Source organism: Nyctereutes procyonoides, unplaced genomic scaffold, assembly GCF_905146905.1.
Source record: "Nyctereutes procyonoides isolate TBG_1078 unplaced genomic scaffold, NYPRO_anot_genome, whole genome shotgun sequence".
Lineage (NCBI taxonomy): Eukaryota > Metazoa > Chordata > Mammalia > Carnivora > Canidae > Nyctereutes > Nyctereutes procyonoides.
In genome coordinates this window covers 47,879,759-47,901,786 of record NW_026575133.1, presented here as the reverse complement: position 1 = coordinate 47,901,786, position 22,028 = coordinate 47,879,759, and the positions used below count along the sequence as shown (strand labels likewise).

At 43.6% G+C, this 22,028-nt stretch overlaps 1 protein-coding gene across 12 annotated transcripts; it reads left to right on the top strand.

Moving 5' to 3' along the window:
- The first annotated feature begins 3,138 nt into the window (after window positions 1-3,138).
- On the top strand, window positions 3,139-21,182 carry ZNF596 (zinc finger protein 596). Of its 12 annotated transcripts, none has more exons than XM_055300559.1 (9): window positions 3,154-3,175; window positions 3,836-3,962; window positions 5,330-5,400; window positions 6,390-6,433; window positions 10,539-10,621; window positions 12,733-12,859; window positions 14,183-14,278; window positions 14,724-14,806; window positions 15,253-21,182. In XM_055300559.1, exons 5-9 carry the CDS (start codon window positions 10,589-10,591, stop codon window positions 16,498-16,500), a joined length of 1,587 nt encoding a protein of 528 aa, XP_055156534.1. In that variant the 5' UTR covers window positions 3,154-3,175; window positions 3,836-3,962; window positions 5,330-5,400; window positions 6,390-6,433; window positions 10,539-10,588; the 3' UTR covers window positions 16,501-21,182. The 12 variants fall into 12 exon arrangements, with proteins under 12 accessions (XP_055156536.1, XP_055156541.1, XP_055156534.1 ...); XM_055300558.1 differs by lacking the exon at window positions 3,154-3,175 and adding an exon at window positions 10,129-10,286 and having other exon boundaries at window positions 3,544-3,962; XM_055300561.1 differs by lacking the exon at window positions 3,836-3,962 and having other exon boundaries at window positions 3,139-3,175.
- Window positions 21,183-22,028: the final 846 nt, after the last annotated feature.

Genomic DNA, 22,028 nt, shown 5'->3' with positions numbered 1-22,028 from the left:
CTTTATTGGCCAAGCCCTTCATGGAATGTTGGGCGCAGGCCAATGCCCCAAACTGCACCGCGCCCCCTCCCCCCCAGGGTGCAGAGTGGTTTCTCCCTGAAACTCTTTCAAAGGCAGCAGCTTCACGAGTTCCAGGGCTTTTCAAACAACCCGTGCTCCCTGGGGTCTGTGTTGAGGTCAGAGGGGTCCACCCATAGCCTGCTCCAGGGCCCAGAATCTCCAACCCTCCTACTCAGTTCTTCCGTTCCACACACTCCTCAGGCCTGGGCTGCCTGTCCGTGCCCAGTGAGACACCTCTCAGCCAGCCTCTGGCTGTGCATGTATACTGGGTCCCACCAGGGGCAAGTGGGTTCTCCCTGAAATGCTATCAAAGGTGGCAGCTTGAAGCTGGCCACAGACAGACCCCTGTAGGACTGGATGCCCCACTGAGCCCAGGATCCTCCAACACCCAAGGCTCCCAGAGGTGTGTATTTGGAGGTTTCCCCAGAACAGGCCACACCACCCCCAGCAGGGCTGACTGGAATCCTCCAGCTCTTCCCTTAGAGCAAATATGCTCCATGGTCCTGATCACTGATGAAATGAGGCAGATAACCTCCTGCTCCTAGCGGGCCACTCTCTACAGCTGCCTTGTGCCACATGGCTGGCTCTGCTCATGGATATAGAGTCTCCTACGTCTTCCACCTCCAGGTCACTGGCACATGCCTGGCTCTGTGGCCACCCCAACACCCTCCAGGGCAGAAGGAGCCTTCACATCCCAAAGTACTTCTTAGGTGTCAATCCTCATTTCATTTTTTTAATGACTTTTATTTATTTATTCATGAGAGACACAGAGAGAGGCAGAGACACAGGCAGAGGGAGAAGCAGGTTCCCTGTGGGGAGCCCAACACAGGACTCCATCCGGGGATCCCACGATCACCCCCTGAGCCAAAGGCAGACACTCAACCGCTGAGCCACCCAGGCATCCCTCAATCCTCACTTCCACTGAGTGGCTTCTTGTAGGATCCCGGGCTTACAGGGAATCAAGTCTCCCAGTTGTCCTAGTGAAGAACACCTTAGCAGCCACACAGTCCTGTGCAGAAAAGGCAGTCCAGGGTCTCCCAGGGGGCTCAGTGGTTGAGTATCTGCCTTTGGCTCAGGTCGTGATCCTGAGATCCCAGGATCGAGTCCCACATCAGGCTGCTCACGGGGAGCCTCTTCCTCCCTCTGCCTATGTCTCTGCCTCTCTCTCTGTGTCTCCATGAATAAATAAATAAAATCTTTGGGAAAAAAAAGAAAGAAAGAAAAGGCAGTCCGCATAGCTTTAGCACGACATTCTAGGGGGAAATACATAAGTTTTTCTAACACAGTAATATGACTTGGGCAGATTTGGGGGACAGTCCTGAAACACTTCCACGTTAATAGTCCTCATCTATGTGTACAACATCCAGCTGGAAGTCCACTGAAAATCATTCTGCGGTGGCAACTTTCAACTGGCAATAGTCACTCGCCCTTCAGACAGGCTACACCACAGGGTCCAGGCTTTCCCCAGACTTGAGGCTCTCAGGGGCCGCATTCCACCCGTCCAGGGGGTGGGCCCTGGGCTTGCATGGCGATTCCTGTCTTCCCGGTTGCCCTAAGGAGGGAGAGGCTGGACTACGTAGGTTAAGCCTTGGAAAAAGGCAGATGCCGTGAACCGCCCTCCCCAACAATTTCCTCCTGTCACGCAGCCTGGCCAGATGGTGCCCAGGTCCAAGTCCTCACCCACCCATGCACAGTCCACACCCGGGAAGCAGGCCCCAGGCTGCGGGGAGGTCAGGGTGCGGGGACCCACACTCTGAACAGCCTCATGAGGCTTCTTGTGACATGAAGGGCTGCCCATCCCCTTGGGTTCTGACCCCATGGGCCCCTGGGCTTCCCCGGCGTCTGTCCTTGGAGGCCTCCTGGAAGCGCTGTTAGTCCAGAAAGAGGAAATGCCCCTTCTCTTGAGAGCTGAGTGACTCGGTCTCTCCTATTTACAGCCAGAAAATCTACTCAAGCCCTCTATCAAAAACATCAGTTACTATAAAGCCAAGTTAAAAGAACCAATCCGGGATCCCTGGGTGGTGCAGCGGTTTGGGGCCTGCCTTTGGCCCAGGGCGTGATCCTGGAGACCCGGGATCGAATCCCACGTCGGGCTCCTGGTGCATGGAGCCTGCTTCTCCCTCTGCCTCTCTCTCTCTCTGTGACTATCATAAATAAATAAAAAATAAAAAAATAAAACAGATTTTTAAAAAAGTAATAATAATAAATAAATAAAAGAACCAATCCTTCAGCTCCAGCCGCTCTGGGCATTCCTCATAGTTCCTCCTGGGCGGCTGCTCTTCCCGGGGCCCCCAGCTGCCACCCCAACTCCCAGCACAGTCTGCTCTCCCCGGTCCACTGCAAACTCCCATCGCCGTCCCTACGGCAGCCGTGGAAGGGCCCCATACCCTGAATGAAGCATCCCTAACTAGGCTTCAGCATTATTCCTTTCTCCTAAACCATACACAGTTGGGCCCGGACCCGACGTCGGAACACGCAAAGCTGCAGTAATTGGAGACTTCACGACCTAACCAGGCTCCCGGACGCCCTTCCCGAGGGCCCCGCCCCCGCTGGCCTCCCGGCCCCGGCCCCGCCCCTCTGCTGGCGTCCGGGCCCCGGCCCCGCCCCCGCTGGCCTCCTAAGTCCAGGCCCCGCCCCTCCGCTGGCCTCCCAGCCCCTGCCCCGCCCCCGCTGGCCTCCTAGTCCAGGCCCCGCCCCTCCGCTGGCCTCCCAGCCCCGGCCCCGCCCCCGCTGGCCTCCTAGTCCAGGCCCCGCCCCCGCTGCCCTCCCGGCCCCGGCCCCGCCCCTCCGCTGGCGTCCGGGCCTCGGCCCCGCCCCTTCGCTGGCGTTCCAACCCTGGCCCCGCCCCTCCGCTGGCCTCCAGCCTCGGCCCCGCCCCTCCGCTGGCGTCGCGGCCTCGGCCCTGTCCCCAACTGGCGCCACAGCCCCGGCCGGCCCCGCCCCCACGGTGACGTCCCGGCCCCGGCCCCGCCCCTCCGCTGCCGCCCCGTCCTAGCTCACCCTCCCCAGGCCCCGCCCCACGTTGGCCTCGTCACTCACGAACAAAGGCCCCGCCCTCTTACGTAACTTCCTACTAACCCGGAAGGAGATTTCCGGAAGCGAAGGTCGCGCTCTGGTAAGTGAATTCTGGTCTTTGAGGTTTAAACCCGGGCTCCTGTGCCCCTTCCCGGCTCCGTTCTTCGCCCGAGGCCCGAGGGTTCCTGCGGGGGTCACAGCCCCCGCGCCCGGCCGTCACGCCCGCGGGGAGAGGCTCAGGGCGCGGGTCCCGTGGTCGCCCGCAGGCCCTCCCTAGCCCCCGGTCCGCTCCGGACACGGTGTCGCCGTGGTCCCCGGACTGGGGGAGGAGAGCGGCCGGTTCCTGCCCCCGCGCTGTGGGGCGGGGTGTGGGGGGGGCGGGCGGCGGCGGTCACCGCGGCCCGGTGAGGGGCGGGCGGCCTGGGGGCCGGGCGCTGCGACGGCGGGGTCACCGCCGGGTCCCCTGCGATACTCGTGTGTGCGGTTGTTGGGCATGCTCTTGCCTTCCACTCAAAACCAAGTTTAAACCCTCTCCTACTTTTATGTGATTTTTTTAAAAAACATTTGAGAGAGGGAGCGAGCGCGCGCACGACCGGGAGGAGGAGCAGAGGGCGAAGCGGACCCCGCTGAGCAGGGAGCCCCTGTGGGGCTCGACCCCGGGACCCCCGGGGATTGTGGCCTGAGCCGGGGCTCGACCCCAGGACCCTGGCCTGAGCTGAGCCGTCCAACCGCCCCCTTTTATGTGCTCTTTTACTAATAGGATCTGAAAGCTGAAGTTTCCGGCTAAGTTTATGATTTCTTCAGATTCCTTCTGTCCCGCCCCGGGTTGTTGTGGAACTTTGTCCTAACGTGTCTCATCTGATCCTAATAAATAACGTTGCTGAAAGGTACTTCCGTTCCTGATTTTGTCTGTTTTCCCCTGCCAATAATAGGGTCTGTTTTCCCCTGCCAATGATCTCAACAGGAAATTTTTTGATGTACTGATGTGATGTTTTGGGGGGAAAAAAAAGACAAAAGCTTTTGATCGGTGTGAGTAAAACCATGAGATAGAGTAAAACCGCGCCAGTTGCTCAAGAGGATGCACTGTGGGCTGGATGGAGTCTTCAGGAGCAGGGGTGAGAAGGGCGGGCCCCACCAGGATTGAAACCACCTCACGTGCAAAGCAGGATGGTGGACTCCAGGAGCCTCTCCTTTCACATCTCTGCCTGGCCCCAAACACACAGCACAAGGCAGCTGGAAAGGGGAAGACCCAGAATTGTTGAAATAAGTGCAGAACAAATGCATCTGTCCGCCAAGGAATAAGACTTGTCTCTGCGAGGGCGGCGTATTAGTGGGCAGACCAGAGAGGAGGGCATCCTCCCTCCAGCAATCCTCCGTTCAGCATACACTGGGAGACTGCAAGGTGGGGGTCACATACACTCCCTCATCCTGAATGCCAGGGGACACGCAGCTTCCCGGGGTTCCCCTCTGTCTGCAGGTATATTATCCCCGCTCCCTGGTGGTTGAGTAGCCAGCGGAGGATACAGATGCCACACGCTCATCTCCTCCCCATGTGCGTGCCTGTAGCCTAGCGATGGCACATTTCTCCAAACCAGGCAGTGGCATCTCAGGACTGATGGTGCCGAGAGTTGCACAGAGTGGAAGGAAGGTGATGACACAGGAAGGTCTCTTTCTCTGCAAAAGTTCGTTTATCTGTTGATGATGCTCCTCTACTACTCTCGGGGTCTCAGCTGTCTTGCCTGACACATTTCCTCACTCACCCTGGCTTCTCTCCTACTCTCCGGCCTCCAAACCAGTTCCATCTCTGAACCACGACATGGAACTTGTGAAGTGGCTGCGTTTAGGGGACCTTCACGGGAAGTGCTTCATGCCCAGACTGAGATTAGGGACCAGGACTGGGCACCATGGTATCAATAAGGTTTGCCAGTAGGTACCGTCTGAGGGCCAAATCTGGATGTACTGTTAGCTCTTCACATTCCAGGATTAAAGAAATGACACATTAGTAATAAGTGAATCGCAGAAATACCTAAAAAATCCTGGAAAAGAATACCAGTAAAGGGAAATGGCTTCACAAAGTAAATGTGTGCATCTGAACTAGAAATAGTCATAATTTGCAGTAGAAGGGAGAGATTACAAACAGAACTGTGACAAATTGAGGTGGTGCCTTAACACACAATGAGTATTTTATTCACTAATTGCTATTTAAAATCAACCTAAATGTTTAACATAAAGAGGATTTTAAACTTGTTCACAGCACAACGCTCCCAACAAGACATTAGTGTTCGTGGATCTGTAAAGAATCGACTCTCCTGCAGATATCTGAGGGTAAGTTGGAGTTTGCTGGGCCACGAGATGTCACCTTTCATGTTGTGATATATGCCAGCCTCATTGTCCCCCCAAATTGCAAAGAAATCTTTATCCATGACCAACTCATGAGGTTCCCCCTGCAGAAGCCAGGAATTCATAATATACATACATACATACATATAGATTTGGATGAAATGACAAGTCTTTATTACCATTTTACTAAATACGTAAGAGACTGAATATATTTTATTTTTATAAACATGTATTAAATGTTTTTCTAATTCATTTTTTATGTACATTTACATACTGTTTTTATTTTTGTAGCTTAATCATGTATACACAGGCACATACTTTGTTCTTATAATCTTAATGCAGTGAAACCAAAATCCTTTCTTTATGCCCTTTGTTTCTTATTTTTCCTGTGGAAGGCATTCCCTGTTTCACATTAAAAAGTGACTGCAGGGACGCCTGGGTGGCTTAGTGGTTGAGCGTCTGCCTTTGGCCCAGGGCGTGATCCTGGAGTCCCGGGATCGAGTCCCATGTCAGGCTCCCTGCATGGAGCCTGCTTCTCCCTCTGCCTGTGTCTCTGCTGCTCTCTCATGAATGAATAAATAAAATCTTTAAAAAAAAAAATAAAAAGTGATGGCATTCCATTTAGTTCTAATATTGTATCATTTAATATTGTGTAACTACTTAATTTTAATTGTGGTAAGTTTGAAATAATGTATCTTCAGATATAATTTCACCAAGCTTGTTTTTTTTTTCTGCTCCAAATTGTTTTGGCTATATCCTGACCCAAAATCAAATTTGACACAAAAATGACTTTTAAGATAATTCTCAGTTTTTATGTGAAATACCATGTGTTAACTTTTAAATCTGGATTGCACCAAATTTCTATAGTCCCCAAGGTTTTTATGTCATAGTGTCCTCTAGTTTAAGGATTGGTTGGGTAGGCTTCATTCTTGTCATTTTTTGTCCTCAAAAGTTTTAAAAATATTTTTACACAGGTCTACCATATGATTTCAGATGGAAGCCATAATATTTTGCTATTGTAAGTAGAGACTTTTTTTAATGTGTCTAATTTTTAAACTACTGTAACTAAAGAAAGTATTGATTTCAGTATATTAAGCATAGATTTGTCCACTTCTAAAAAAAAAAAAAGATTTGTCCACTTCTTAAAATATTTTTATTAGGTATGACCATTAAAAAGTATTCTCCTGTTTGTTAGAATTTGAAATCCTGTCTTCTGAGAATAGGTACTGTTCCAATTCTTTGTTGGCTATTTCTGACACAGGCATCCTAGGCCATAGCAGCAGCCCTAACCAGCCCCCTGTCCACAGCCTTAACTTTAGTGGGACTGCTTCTTTGTCTGCCACTGAGTATGCTTACTAAGTTTCTCTTGATTAACAAGAAATATTCCCCAGTATTTAACATGAATTTTAAGTATTTTTAATTATTTTGAAAGGTCAGATGTTTTTCTAAGGGTCTGCTGATGTGATCTAATTATTGGGGTATTTAAATTTTTTTACTGAAGTGACGCCTAGGTGGCTCAGTGGTTGAGCATCTCTGCCTTTGGCTCGGGTTGTGATCCCGGAGTCCTGTGTCAGGCTCTCTGTAATGGAGCCTGCTTCTCCCTGTGCCTATGTCTCTGCTTCTCTCTCTGGGACTCTCATGAATAAATAATCTTTTTAAAAATAAAAATAACTGATAAATTTTTAAATTTGTGATTATGTTTATGCTTTTCTTTTGCTCTCACACACTTCCATCTGCCTCACCAGTTTCACTGTCAACACCCTATGCCAGGCAAATATCTTCTTTTTAAAATTAATCAAACCCTTCTTGTTTTACTGCATTCCTCAGCAAAAGACTCATTTACTAACACAAATCTATTCCTGTTTCTTGCTTTCACTTCTCCAGTAGATTCCCATTACCTTTAAAAATTATTTTTTAAGATTTTATTTATTCATGGGAATACAGAGAGGAGAGAGAGAGAGGCAGAGACACAGGCAGAGGGAGAAGCAGGCTCCATGCCGGGAGCCCGACGCAGGACTCGATCCTGGGACTCCAGGATCACGCCCTGGGCCAAAGGCAGGCACCAAACCACTGAGCCACCCAGAGATCCCGTAAATAAACAAAATCTTTAAAAAAAAAAAAAAAAAGTTAAAAACCAACCTAATTACAATGACCTTGGTTCCTGAAATCTGCTTGTTTGCCACCATGTCAAGTTCATCCCATTACTCCATTACCTTCCAGTGTGTTTTCACTTCCAGGGGCACAGCAGGTTCTGCTTGTGTCCACAGTGTTCTACTTACTTCCTGTCTTTACTAAACTTTCTGAGGCTTTCCCCTTTAAATTTTTAAGGCGTCAGATAAATTATACATACATTTTAATAGTATTTCCCTAAATGAAACACAAATGAAATGCTTTAGTATTTGAATATCTTTGTCATTATTTCTTTAAATAATCTCTTCTAAACTAGACTTAATTCCACAAGGGCAGATGATCTCTCTCATTTATTCATCCATGGATTTCACTGTCTGGTACAGTCTTTTCTCTGAGTTGACTTGAAATTTTTATTTATTAATGACAAAAGGAGATCCTCACTTGTTCTCAAATGACTCAAAAGTTGTAGTAAGTAGGTTAAAAAGACAACATGTCAAAGGTACATGAAAATCAAAAAGTTCATCAACTAAAATGAACATACTAACGATCTTTTACTGTCAGAAGATTAAAATGTTATTAAAGAAAATGACAAAGCATTTCTTAATGCATCCTACCTAAAAGGAAAATATATTGCATGATTCTTCTTCAAAAATAATATATTCTGTAAAGAAATATCTTAAGATTTTAAAATTTATATTCTTTTACCATCAGTTTAAAACAGAACACTATTTAGAGAAAGTAAAAATTCCATGGTTGGGCAGCCCCAGAGGCGCAGCGGTTTAGCGCCGCCTACCACCTGGGGTGTGATCTGGAGTCACGGGATCGAGTCCCACGCTCCCTGCATGGAGCCTGTTTCTCCCTCTGCCTGTGTCTCTGCCTCTCTCTCTCTCTCTCTCTCTCTGTGTGTGTGTGTGTCTCTATGAATAAATAAATAAATCTTAAAAAAAAAAGTCCATAATCTTTTTTTAAAAAAAATTCCATGGTTATCAGAGGGTGAGAATGGTGAAGAGGAGTGGGAGTTGTTTAGGCACAAGTTTCAGATTTAAAAGATGGAAAGAGTCCTGGAGATAGTGGTGACAATTGCACATTATGAATGTATCAACATCATTGGACTGTACACTTAAAAATGATGAGGATTGGGGCGCTTGGTGGGCTCAGTTGAGCATGCAACTCTTGATCTTAGAGTTGTTAAGTTCAAGCCCCATGTTGGGTGTAGAGATCACTTAAAAAATAAAATCTGAAGGTGCCCAAGTGGCTCATTTGGTTAGGCAGCTACCTTTGCCTCGGGTCATGATCCCCGGGTCCTGGGATCCAGCCCCATGTTGGGCTCCCTGCCAGCAGAGAATCTGTTCTCCCTCTGTCCCTCCCCCTGGCTTGGGCTTGCTCTCTCTCAAACACATATAAAGTCTTTTAAAAAATTTTTTTAAAAATAAAATCTTAAAAGATTAGAATGGTAAATGTTATAATGTATTTTCCTACAAAAAGAATAAAATGGAAAAATGTCCTATTTATAGTAAGGTCAATGCTTAGTGATCATTCACTCTGGAAATAACCTGTCAAGCTATATAATTCATTTACTTAGTAGAAAAAAATCTCATTTTTAGAAAGTGAAGGGAGAAATAAATCAATGTGCGAGTTTAAAGGCATGGAGAAGGTTTGAAATGTTTAAGAAGATGGAAGATTAGTCACCAAATAAGAATGATGTTACCAGATACACTTGGAGGTCACTATGAGTTGTGACTTTACATATAAAAGAGAGGCAAGGGCAGCCTGGGTGGCTCAGCAGTTTAGCGCTGCCTTCAGCCCAGGGTGTCGGTGTGGGTGACCCGGGGATAGAGTCCCACATCAGGCTCCCTGCATGGAGCCTGCTTCTCCCTCTGCCTGTGTCTCTGCCTCTCTCTCTCTCTGTCTCTCATGAATAAATAAATAAAATCTAAAAAAAAAAAGGGAGAGGCAATATTTTCATCCTGTGTTGCCACATAGTCATGGAATAGGCAGGTATTTGGAGTCACTTTCTGTTGAAGCCTTGGTCAGCAGACATAGTAAAGAGACAAATAACATTAGTAAACATCTATTGAAATGAGTAAATTAAACTGGTTAAAATGCTGAGGGCTGGAGACTGACATTTGGGAATTGGAGCAATGCTGTGTTTCCGTGCAATAGAAAACATGGACACAGAAGCTAATTTTGTGAAAAAGCAAGGACAGTAGGTTGTAAAAACAGAGAGGGGCCTCTGTAATGTTAGGGATACTCTTCCAGGTAAAATCCAGGTATGATGTGTAACCTTTAAAATTTGAGATTAGGAGGCAGGCAAAGGAAAATTCAAACTTTACCTGTAACACTTTTCTAATGTATGCTTATGTGCCACTGTATGCTGGTATGCATGAAGCTTTGTCATGTTACTAAAGTTGCTGGAACCTAGAGTTTTTTATTTATTCATTAGAGCATGAGCAGGGGAAGGGCAGAGGGAGAAGGAGACTCCCCACTGAGCAGGGCACCTGATGAAGATAACCAACTCAGCCACCCAGACACCCCCATAAAGTGCATTCTTAATAATCTTGTTTCATAACAAAACCCATTCAGAACAAATCTAAAGGTCAGCATTGGAGTGATACTGCTGGAGACCCTTCTTGGAGAAGACGATGCTGATACGTGTATCCAGAGGGCTGAGAAGTTGGGGAAATAGTACATGAACGGATACCCAATTCTGAGAACTTTCACAATGCTTCCACGTGTGGCAGGTGCCAGAAATCCTGTTTAGGAATCGGGAGGGAATTGGCTTTTCATATTCTTCCTAAATTGAGGGTCCTTCTACCATCTCTCCAAGCAACCATAGTCAGAGCCTCAACTTTGGAGAGCTGTCTCCCTCCCCACTTTCTTTGGAGCACAGGGCATGTTCCTATCGGTTCTGCTGGGGATTAGTTCCAGGTGAAGGACTGGACCTCGTAACAAGTGGGCAGCGAGAGTTTCATGGCTCCTTTCCCCTTCCTCAGCTTTGCCACCCGTTGCTGACACTGTGTACAAGTGACAACTCTGAAGAGACATGGCAACGGAGCAACTAAGAATGGAATCACAAGTGAGTAGGGAGTTATTCTTTCTACTGAAATAGCATGTCTGTCACCATCTGGTGGACGTATAATCATTCATGTTCTAAGTACACTCAACTTTCCAAGAACTGGAATGCTCATGCTTGGTCGACTCATCATCTCTTTCCCAATGTTATGTTAACACATCTCAGCCCCAGTTAATGCCCTGTATTTCCAAGAGAGAAGGTTTTTTGTTTGTTTTTTTGTTTTGTTTTTTCATATCCATCACATGCCCTAGTTGGTACCAAAAATTCACTCATTAACCATTTTATTGACTGTAAGGGCTTAGGATTCAGGTCAGTGCAGGTGATAAAGATGAATAAGGAGGAAAACTTCACAGCCCTGTAGGAAAGCAGATGTTCTTACATGTGAGCTCAGTCAATCCAGTATTATATGTGCTGGGCAGGGAAGGGAGTGCTAATTAATATTAAGGGAAAAATGAATAATGGTCATGCCAGAGAAGCCAATGAGTCGTCATTATTTTTTTTTTCCTCCAAATTTAAACCTCTTAAAAGTTTTGATAGGATGTATTTGTACTTCTTGAAACTTATAAAAGAAAACTAATTCATTACTTCTTCGTCCCAAATCCATATTTTACCCCCTCATTGTAATTTCCCTTTGTTCAAATTTGGTAGCTGGAAACAATGTATAGGGAGCTATAGTTTCCTTAATTTTGACTGTAATTCAGGAGAAGGAGTATAGGAGGTAAAATAAAACTTAGGGACCCGGGCAGCCCTGGTGGCTCAGCAGTTTAGCGCCGTCTTCGGCCTAGGGTGTGATCCTGGAGATCTGGGATGGAGTCCCACATCAGGCTCCCTGCATGGAACCTGCTTTCCCCTCTGCCTGTGTCTCGGTCTCTTTCTCTCATGAATAAATAAATAAATCTTTAAAAAAAAAAAAAAAACAAAAAACGTAAGGACCCTTAGAAATTTTTGATGAGCTGGAGAGACAAGAACAAAAAAGTGGCTTTAAGTAAGCTTGAACAGATACCAGATAAAAGCATAATGATAACTGATATGTGGAAGGCCGCAGGCCACAGGAAGGGTCAGGATACTTTCCTTCATTACAAAAGTCTCAGACCCTCTGAATTATGCTCATGAATCATTTAGCCTTATATTTTATAATAAACACTTAAATTGGGTGGCCCGGGTGGCTTCGTGGTTTAGCACTGCCTTCAGCCCAGGGTGTGATCCTGGAGACCTGGGATCGAATCCCATGTCGGGCTCTCTACAAGGAGGCTGCTTCTTCCTCTACCTGTGCCTCTCTCTCTCTCTCTCTCTCTCTCTCTCTCTCTCATAAATCTTTTTAAAAAAATAAACTCTTAAATTATGTGAAGGTAAAAGGATGTGCTGTTGATCTCCTATCCTGTACAAATTGTTAAGTTTTGCAGAACTATGGACATTGCTTCAGTACTCTCTGACATTTATTGAATAAAACTAGAAATTGTATTTAAGAAATGTTTTCTAGGGGATCCCTGGGTGGCCCAGGGCATGATCCTGGAGACCCAGGATGGAGTCCCATGTCGGGCTGCCTGCATGGAGCCTGCTTCTCCTTCTGCCTGTGTCTGTGCCTCTCTGTGTGTGTGTGTGTATCTCTCATGAATAAATAAATAATTTTAAAAATGCTAGTTAGTATTTACTACATCATTGGATCTTTAAGAACTCATAAAAGGTCAGTACACTTGTGGATAACAAAACTGAGGTCATAAAGGGGAACAATCTAATCCTAGTACTTACAAAGTGGAAGGTTGTGTAATGAGCCCATAGATTTACTTGAATTGGAGAAAAGTGTTTTAAAGTTTTCAAAAGAAACTTTTATACTCATCCTCTGGCAGTCTTAATTACAAGTTTATCAGGAAATCCACAGATTATACATCTCATTCGATCTCTTTATAATGAAATTTATGTGTTTACAATGTGTGTCTGGGTATATCTTAAAGCCAGATACCCAGGTGTGCACTGTAAATGACCAAACCCAACATCCTGTTTGAGCTATGTGTACATGCATGCCTCATGCTTCCTTAGTGCTGTCACCTGTACCATCCTCCCCTGACTATTGGCAGAGATGGTCCTGTCTGAAAACAACATCCATAATCTTCTAGGAATCCGTGACCTTTGCAGATGTAGCTGTAGACTTTACTCAAGAAGAGTGGACCCTGCTAGACAAGTCTCAGAGACAACTCTTCAGAGATGTGATGCTGGAGAATATCAGTCACCTGGTCTCAATTGGTGAGTCTCTTATGTATGTATATATCCATTCACTCATTCATTCAACAGCTGTATAGAAAAGATTCCTCATTTCTCACTGAAGACTGTCTTGATTTCTTTCTTAACTTTCAAAACTACTTTATCACAATCTTCTTCACATTTTACTTTTGTCATCCACTAGAAGGTAATCTCACAATTTCATGCCTTTCGTGCTACTCAATCTCCACAACACTCAAACAGTGGTGGGAAATCATTATTTTTGAATTGGTAAGTAAATATATTGACTTTTAAAAAAATACATTTTTTTTGTGTAGGTACTGACCAACCACAGTATTAAAACAAAAATAAAAAAATAAAAATAAAAATAAAACAGAAAGAGGGGCAGCCCCGGTGGCTCAGTGGTTTAGCACCACCTTCGGTCCAGAGTGTGGTCCTGGGACCCGGGATCGAGTCCCATGTCAGGCTCCCTGTGTGGAGCCTGCCTCTCCCTCTGCCTGTGTCTCTGTCTGTCTCTCTTTGTCTCTCATGAATAAATAAATGAAATCTTTTAAAAGATAATAAAACAATAAAAAATAAAAATAATAAAAACTAACCAGGGGCACCTGGGAGATGCTATCAGTTGAGCATCCAACTTTTGGTTTCAGTTTGTGATCTCATGGTTGTGGGATTGAGCCCTGCATTGGGCTCCATGCTCAATGCAGAGTCTGCTTAAGTTTTTCTCTCGCACTTCTTTGGCTCCTCTCCCTGGCACTCTCTCCCTCAAATTAATAAATATTTTAAAAGAGGGGGTGTAGGGCACCTGGTGGCTCAGTGGTTGAACATCTGCCTTAGGCTCAGGTCATAGTCCTGGGGTCCTGGAATGGAGTCCTGCATCGGGCTCTCAATAGAGAGCCTGCTTCTCCCTCTGCCTGTGTCTCTGCCTCTCTCTCTGGGTCTCTCATGAATAAATAAATAAAATCTTTGAAAACAAAAACAAAAAAACAGATAAACGGTTTTCCATGTAAAACCTAGATTTTTCTGATGGAATTGTATTTATTGGGTTCATTTAAGATATAATATTCACACTGTGAATACTTGTATCATTGTATTAAAATACTGAAAGATTGCAATTTGTCTTTGAACTTAGTTAGGCATCAACAATAATAGCTCCTGAATGTCTTTGAGAAAATTTAAGAATTAAAATTCTGTTGGTGAAGGACTATCCATGTTGTTTTCAACATACTCTTCCCTGGGATTAAATTCTGAGGTTACCTTATTCTTTCTCATTAGTTGGCCCTATACTGATAATCACGCACTGTTATGAGCACAGAAGTCAAAATTCAATTATTTCTTTTCTATGAACAGGCAAACAGCTCTACAAATCAGATACAATTTCCCACCTGGAACCAGGAGTGCAGCTTTCAAAAGAAGGGATAAGTTTGCTGCAATGCCAGAGTCTAGGTGAGCTACAGGAAGAACTTAGTGAGTAGGCCCTAAGAATCATCAAACGAAATTTAGTGACTTTTTTAAAAGACAGTATGATAGGGGAAAACTTCTTCAGATACTGTATTACACTTTAGAGGTGACAATTTCTATTCTGTCTTTGGGAAGGTAATAGTTATGTACTTACTTACTGGAGTTAAAATATACACAGTAGCACTTTTCGGAGTTCTCCTCTATGAAGATTTTCCCTTTTCCTCCCCAGCTTGCCATCTGCATCTTATTTTCCTTATATTTCAGTCCTAAAAATGTCAACTCTTGATGTCATGTTTATTCTCATGTTATATTCCTTAATTTGACACTTTCTCATGTTATTATTTGAAACATACTCAAATGACCATTTAGTGTCTTCAACATTTTAATTCCCTCCATGTCACTATGGGAATTATTTCCCCAATCATTTCAGATAAAGAAGATGGTCCTAAAAAACAAGAAATGATATTCATGCAGCATATCTGCAAGAAGGACACAGCATTAATCAGTGCAATGGTAAGCTTTAAGGGTGTGAACCTGTGCTTCCAAATGATCTGGGTATTTAATAAGTAAGGAATTGGGCAAAATTGCCCAATCATAGTTTAAGCTGGAATCCAGGGTTTTCACAGCAGGAAGTTTTGCTTAATTTAATTTTAAGGAAGAAATTAATGTGAAGTCAAAACCATAATCTGAGGTCTTAGCTGCATGATTATGACTTATTATATACTTAACATTTGAAACATAGTAATGTCTTTCATCAGGTATCTCTACATTTGGGATACTACAAGAAAGAAAATCTCTATGCTTGCCAGAGACGAATACCCCATGTTTATGTAAATACATGCAAACAATTTTGTAGGAGTCTATCGCTGAATGATGACTATAGAATTCATATGCAGGTTAAGGAAGGGAGGAATAAATGTGAGCAAAGTTTTAACAGTCTCTCATTTCCTTTCAAAAAGCAGAGATCTCACACTCCAGAGGATCCTTTTGAATGCAATGATCTGGGAGAAAATTTTACTGAAATACTAACATGGACTCAATATGTGGTACCTAAAATAGAAAAGAATCCCTTTATCAGCAAAGAATGTGGAAAAGACAGCAGTTATTTGACATCTTTTAATATACATAAGCAGAGTCACACTGTAAGTAAATCATATGAATGTCATCAACGTGAGAAAGGCTTTATTCAAAGCTCTGCCCTTAGACAACCCAATAATACTCAAAATGGAGAGAAAACATTTGAATGTCATGAATGTGGGAAAGCCTTTGGAAAAAGTTCTAACCTTAGACGACATGAGATGATTCACACTGGAGTGAAACCACATGGATGTCATCTATGTGGGAAAGCCTTCACTCACTGTTCCGACCTTAGAAAACATGAGAGAATACACACTGGAGAGAAATCATATGGATGTCCTCTATGCGGGAAAGCCTTCAGTAAAAGTTATAACCTTAGGCGCCACGAGAGGATTCACACTAGGAAAAAGATGCATGAATGTCATCTATGTGGGAAAGCCTACACTCAATGTTCTGACCTTAACAAACATGAAAGAACTCACTTTGGAGAGAAACCATATGAATGCAATCTATGTGGGAAGACATTCAGTAAAACTTCTTACCTTAGACAACATGAGCGAACTCATAATGGAGAGAAACCATATGAGTGTCATCTCTGTGGGAAGGCATTCACTCACTGTTCTCACCTTAGAAAACATGAGAGAACTCACACTGGAGAGAAACCATACGAATGTCATCTGTGTGGGAAAGCTTTCACTGAATCTTCTGTACTTAGACGACATGAGAGAACCCACACCGGAGAGAAACCGTATGAATGTCCTCTGTGTTGGAAAGCCTTTACTGATTCTTCTGTCCTTAAACGACATGAAAGAACTCACACTGGAGAGAAACCTTATGAATGCCACCTATGTGGGAAAGCTTTCAATCACTCTTCTGTCCTTAGGCGACATGAGAGAACTCACACTGGTGAGAAACCATATGAATGCAATGTATGTGGAAAAGCCTTCAACAGAAGCTATAACTTTAGATTGCATAAGAGAATCCACACTGGAGAGAAACCATATAAATGTTATATATGTGGGAAAGCCTTCAGTAAATATTTTAACCTTAGACAACATGAGAAAACACATATAAAGGTAATAAATGTGGAAAATTCACCACCTATAGCTTCAAACTATAAACACTCTTGAGGGTTCAAATACTCAAGAAATGCTGTTTGTAATCAGTATGGGAGAGCATTTATTCATCCTTATTACTTCACTCAACTTAGATTAATCCAAAGTGGAGAGAATCCGTATGTGGTCCATCTATATGATAAAACCTTCAAATAATGTACATGAAAGAATGTAAATGAAGTGAATGTGGAAGAATTTCCATACATAGTTCTCTTTTAAAAAAATGAAGTCACATGTCAGAGAAAATCTATGTAATCATTGTAGAAATACCTTCATTTATCCTTTAAATAAATTGTGCAGGAGAGATTCTAGATCTGTAATCACTGTGCATTCAATTTAGCAACACATCTGGCATGCAGAAGAAATGTGCTAAAGCGATAAATAAGTGGGAAACAATCATTAGTAGGAAGACAAGAGAATGTTGTGGCCAAAGGGTTGTGTTCAACAAGAACTAGGACATGAAAAAGATTGAAGACAGTTGGAGTATCCTATTTCCAGGATGCCTAATATACTTCCACTAATTTCTGCAGTGACAAAGCACTGCCTCTAGTAGTGACAACACTATTTGGCAAAACTAAAAGTAGAAGCAAAGACAACCTGACCTTGCCCCATATCCTTGTCACAACAGCTACAAATCCACAATTCACCCAACTAAGGATACCTAGGAGTCCCAGCTCCTCCAACATGCAAATACAGAAAGCTAGAAGAGCAGTTAACACTTCTCTTCTGCCAGGACAACAAAAGGCTGAGTCGTTCGTTGGTACTTTTATAAGTAAAAGTTTGAACATTAATAAGTAATCGTGTTTCACAAGTGGCAAAAACAAAGATGCAAATCTTTATTTTATTAAATGTCATGAGGGAATATGCAATGCCCTTTTCAATCCTTGATTTGTCCTTTCGTTTGAATATATGACGTGTCCCATGTGGAACCTCTATTAAAGTCACCCACTAATGTCACTAACAGGATATAGTTTCCCAAACCTTGAACTATTGAAGTTCTCCATCTTCTCATGTTTCTTATAACTTCTTCTATTTTGTATAGTAATAGAAGTTTTCCTAACTCCAATCTAAAGATACATGTGGATCTGTTCCTTGTGTCTTTATCAGCTTTCCTGCTGCTTTGCAAAGATGTTTTTGTATTTTTTAATTTCACACATTGTCTTAAAAAAAAAGGAAGAGGCTGAGTTGATGTTTTACCCAGACAAGTTTATTATTGTCTTAGTGAGAGGACATCACTTCTTCCATCTAGGAATTAAAATACACTCAGGCTAGATTGCAGCTTTGATTTCATTCATTCATTCATTCATTCATTCATGCCTTTCAGGTCCTTCCTCTATTCCTCTAGATTTATTGAAGGAACCTTCCAAAGTACAATAAACTGAGAAGATAAAACACTTTTTTTTCCTCTCTGTCCATCCCCACCTAAAAACTGATGGGGAAAAGGATCTCAGTATTTGAGATCTCTGTATTTCAGTCAGCCTGTGCCAGTCCACAAGTTCATAAACCCATCTACTTATTATTCCCTGGTAGTATACTTTAGCCTATGATTTTCAGTGTCTATACTAAGCAGATTCCCCCAGATGTGGAAATCAGATGGCCTCTTCAAGGTTATTACAATCTTCTCTGGTTCCACAAATCTCTGAATTTAAAACAATACATTTTTATTTGAATCTTTAATTTTCTGTTGTCTGTCTTATCTCTATTCACACAACTTAACCTAGAAGAAGGTCAAAATTTGTTTGAATGAATTTCCAACTGATTTTGTTAGCAGTCCAAAAAAGTGGCCTATTTTATCTGGACTGCCCTTTCATGGTGTTCCTTTCCAAATGTTCCAGTAGAAAGTCACTCTGAGTATGATAAGCATGTCATCGAGCTTCCCTTTTCTGATTTTATCAAGTCGTCTAAACACACTACACTTCAGTTATTTTGAGCAGTTGCTTTGTGTGTATTAGTACCGTTTCATTGCTATCATTGGTCAATTGGTCCAATAAAGCTACTCAGGACCAAACTGGAAATAATTCACCTGGAGACATTTTAAAGCAAAGAATGATTTATCTCTATTTTTAATACAGATATTTGTCACAATTTTGAACATACTGTTTACATAGGAAAAATTCCTCAGTTTACAACTTGGAATCACATTAAAACTTTCTTTCTCATGGGAATATTTTAATTATCTGCACTTTCCTAATTTAATGTCTTTTTTTTTTTTTAAGATTTTATTTATTCATGAGAGATACAGAGAGAGGCAGGCTCCATGCAGGAAGCCCGATGTGGGAGTTGATCTCGGGACTCCGGGATCATGACCTGAACAAAAGGCACGCTCAACTGCTGAGCCACCCAGGCATCCCTACTAACTTAATTTCTTGAGAATGTTATCAAACACCTAAATATCAACACTTTGTCTTCATCTCTTTTAACATACGCCACCATACAGACCAGTTCTGCTGGGTTGTGATGGGAGGTCAGCACACATTTCATCCCTGTACCAAATACCTGGGCCTCCTCAGCCCTGTTGATGTCCAAGGGTGAAATACCCCCAATATCTAGGCAACACAGGCACAGGGTGTGTGTCAGCAGTTGTCTATGGTCAGAGGGCATATGGTAATTATATGATCTCCACACAGTCCAGTTTCCTTGGTGCTTCTGTGACTTAGAACATCATGGTGTCAGAGTATGTGATCAACGTGGAAAGTGCATACGTGATTCTAAGAACATATACACGCTTTAATCATACCTTGTGTGTGCATACACATGCATATGTTAGGGTTTGTGTATGTTGAGGGTACTGTGTTCAAAGTACGTTAGGGATGCCTGGGTAGCTCAGCAGTTGAGCATCTGCCTTTGGCTCAGGGCATGATCCCGGGATCCAGGATCAAGTCCCACATCGGACCCCTTGCAGGGAGCCTGCTTCTCCTCTGCCTGTCTCTCTACCTCTCTGTCTCTCATGAATAAATAATTGTCTTTAAAAAAAAAAATTAAAGTGAAGATAATTAAACCAGGTTCCCAGGTTCCTATGGCATGAGTGTGTGTGATGACATGCTTCAGAGGGTGCAGCAGGTGGAAAGTAAGGTCTCCCTGGTACCAGTTCACCAGTCAAGGCTCACAGAGCACTCCCATGGGGGAGACTGGGAAAAGTGAAGCCAACATGGTGGAGTCAGGCCTGTGGGACTTGCTGGGGTTCTGGAGAAGGGAAGGCCAGATCCTGACCAGTGGGAAACTATGATCCAGGGTCTGGACGACTCAGAGAAGTGGGAACTGTGGGCACCAGTGATGGGGGCTCTGAGTGGGAGAGCTGTTAAGTTTGGACAGAATGTTGGGGAGTGAGTTACAGAGCTATGTGGTGGAAAGCCTGTAGGTTGGGGGATCAAGGATCCTAAATTCTCCACCAAGGGAAAGGACCAAAGGTACTTTGAGGCAACTCCAAAATGTAGGGTGATGCATACTGTTGGAGGAAGGAGGGGCAGGTGCACAAGCACCTGGGTAGGTGAGGCATAGACTGCTCACACTGGCTACATGTCTCTCAAGGCCCAGCACATCTGGACCAAGCCTCACTGCCCCTGCCCCTTCCCAGGAGAGGCCCCTCTTTGATCACACTCCTCTTTGACCAACACTACATACCCTATAGTCTATCGAGCTAGAAGCAAATTTCCTGGAGTAAAGGTACCACCTAAGTGGACCAGGTTCTGCTGTCTTTGAGACTCAAATCCTACATTCATTGGTACCTCCTGCCCCACCCGTTCTCTGCACCTGCCCATACTGTCAGCAAAGAGACCCTCATCACCCTGAGTGGCTCAGGACACTGGTCATTCTCCTGCCACGTCTAACTTATTTTGTTTCTGGTTGGAAAGCTATCCTTGTCTGTACTTTCTGCCTTTGGGTTCTTCACTGTCTCTTGTCTCAACATCATGACAAATCATAATTAGGGAGTGGATTACTGCCCTTCGCTATCATCAACCAAGTTGGCCCTTAAGACCATCCCCCAGGCACCATGCCATTCCTGATCCTAGCATTCTGCAGACCCCAGGCCTCTCCTGAGACCCTGTTTCTGTTCTCCTGGGAACTGCACCTACTGTTTCTCATGCTTTTGCTTCCATCTACCTCAGGGAAGTCCTGGGAGGTGGGGTGGAGATGGCAGGTCAACAACCTCTACTTTTATTCCAAATTTTACCTTCCTTGCTGTGTCTGGCATGGTGTTTACATTCCCAGTGTTTTGCTGGAAAGTCAGCTCTTGCTAGGAGGACAGCACTGTTAGCACATCCATATGGATGTGGATGTTGGATGTGGGCATACGGAGGAAAGAACAATTCAGAGGAAGAAAAAGACAGACAGAATGAATCAGAGAAAGTGAGGTAGAATGAGAGAGTACAATAAAGGATGGGGGGGGTGGGTCCAATGGGCTCATAAAGAACAAATAGCAGCAAATTACGAGTGATCTAGACAAGATTCAGTGGGATAAATGAAAACAAGTTGGAAAAAAAATGTTGGACCATGAGAGATGAAGGAGACAGAAGTAGGCCTTAAGAACAGCATAGGGCATAAAGGAAGGGCAAATGTCATAATTATTACATTTTAAAATTTTTCTAAATTACTTCCCACTCAAAATTTATTGTCATAAGACCTGAAAATATTCCTCAACCTATGTTAAATAATTTTACATAATTTCAATATGTATTTTTTTAAAGATTTTATTTATCTATTCATGAGACACACAGAGAGGGGGTGGGGCAGAGACACAGGCAGAGGGAGAAGCAGGCTCCATGCAGAGAGAACCCGATGCGGGACTCCATTCTGGGACTCCAGGATCACGCCCTGGGCTGAAGGCAGCCACTCAACCGCTGAACCACCCAGGGATCCCCCAATATGTACTTTATAAGAATATTAGATTTCTTATATTAATAAAACCTTGTATAACCAGTTAGTCTAATATCCAGCAGTATCTCTGCTTTATGTGATCTTCTGACTTATTGAGCAGTGAGCTCAACAAGATTCATAAACTGCATAGAGCCATTTCTAAAGAAGAATGTCAGGCAAAAAAAAAAAAAAAAGAAAAGAAAAGAAAAAGAAATTAAGAGAAGAAAGGAAAGAGTAGAAAGGAAAAAGAAAGGAAGGAAGAAAGGAAGGAAGGAAGAGAAGGAAGGAAGGAAAAAGAAAAGAAAAGAAAGAAAAGAAAAAAGAAAAGAAAAGAAAAAAAAGAAAGAAAAGAGAAAGAGAGAAAGAGAAGAAGGTCAGGCTTTCCTGTATCTTTTACTCATAATTTTCATGCAGTCAAACATAAAACCTTGCCTTCATGCCCTCTTTTTTGCCCTCCTGTGAAAGGACTCACTATTTTGTTATTATATTACTGAGAAAACTGACTTCATCAACATGCCAGAAGGATTTTTTCCTGTCTTCCTCTCTAAGAACACTGATTAGACAATCATCCAGGATGAGAGGGCCTTTGTGGAAATTCAGGAATCCGGCAGAGAAGTTCCAACACACTACTGGAGCAAGAAAAAAAAAAAAAAAAATCAAAGATTGGGTGCATTAAAAGGGTAAGAGTG

Excerpts from the sequence above, each read along its gene's own strand:
- ZNF596 (XM_055300561.1), top strand. The coding sequence starts at position 10,589 with ATGGCAACGGAGCAACTAAGAATGGAATCACAA. Across the intron at positions 10,622-12,732 it reads AACTAAGAATGGAATCACAA|GAATCCGTGACCTTTGCAGA; the intron begins GTGAGTAGGGAG and ends ATAATCTTCTAG. Across the intron at positions 14,807-15,252 it reads CAGCATTAATCAGTGCAATG|CAGAGATCTCACACTCCAGA; the intron begins GTAAGCTTTAAG and ends CCTTTCAAAAAG.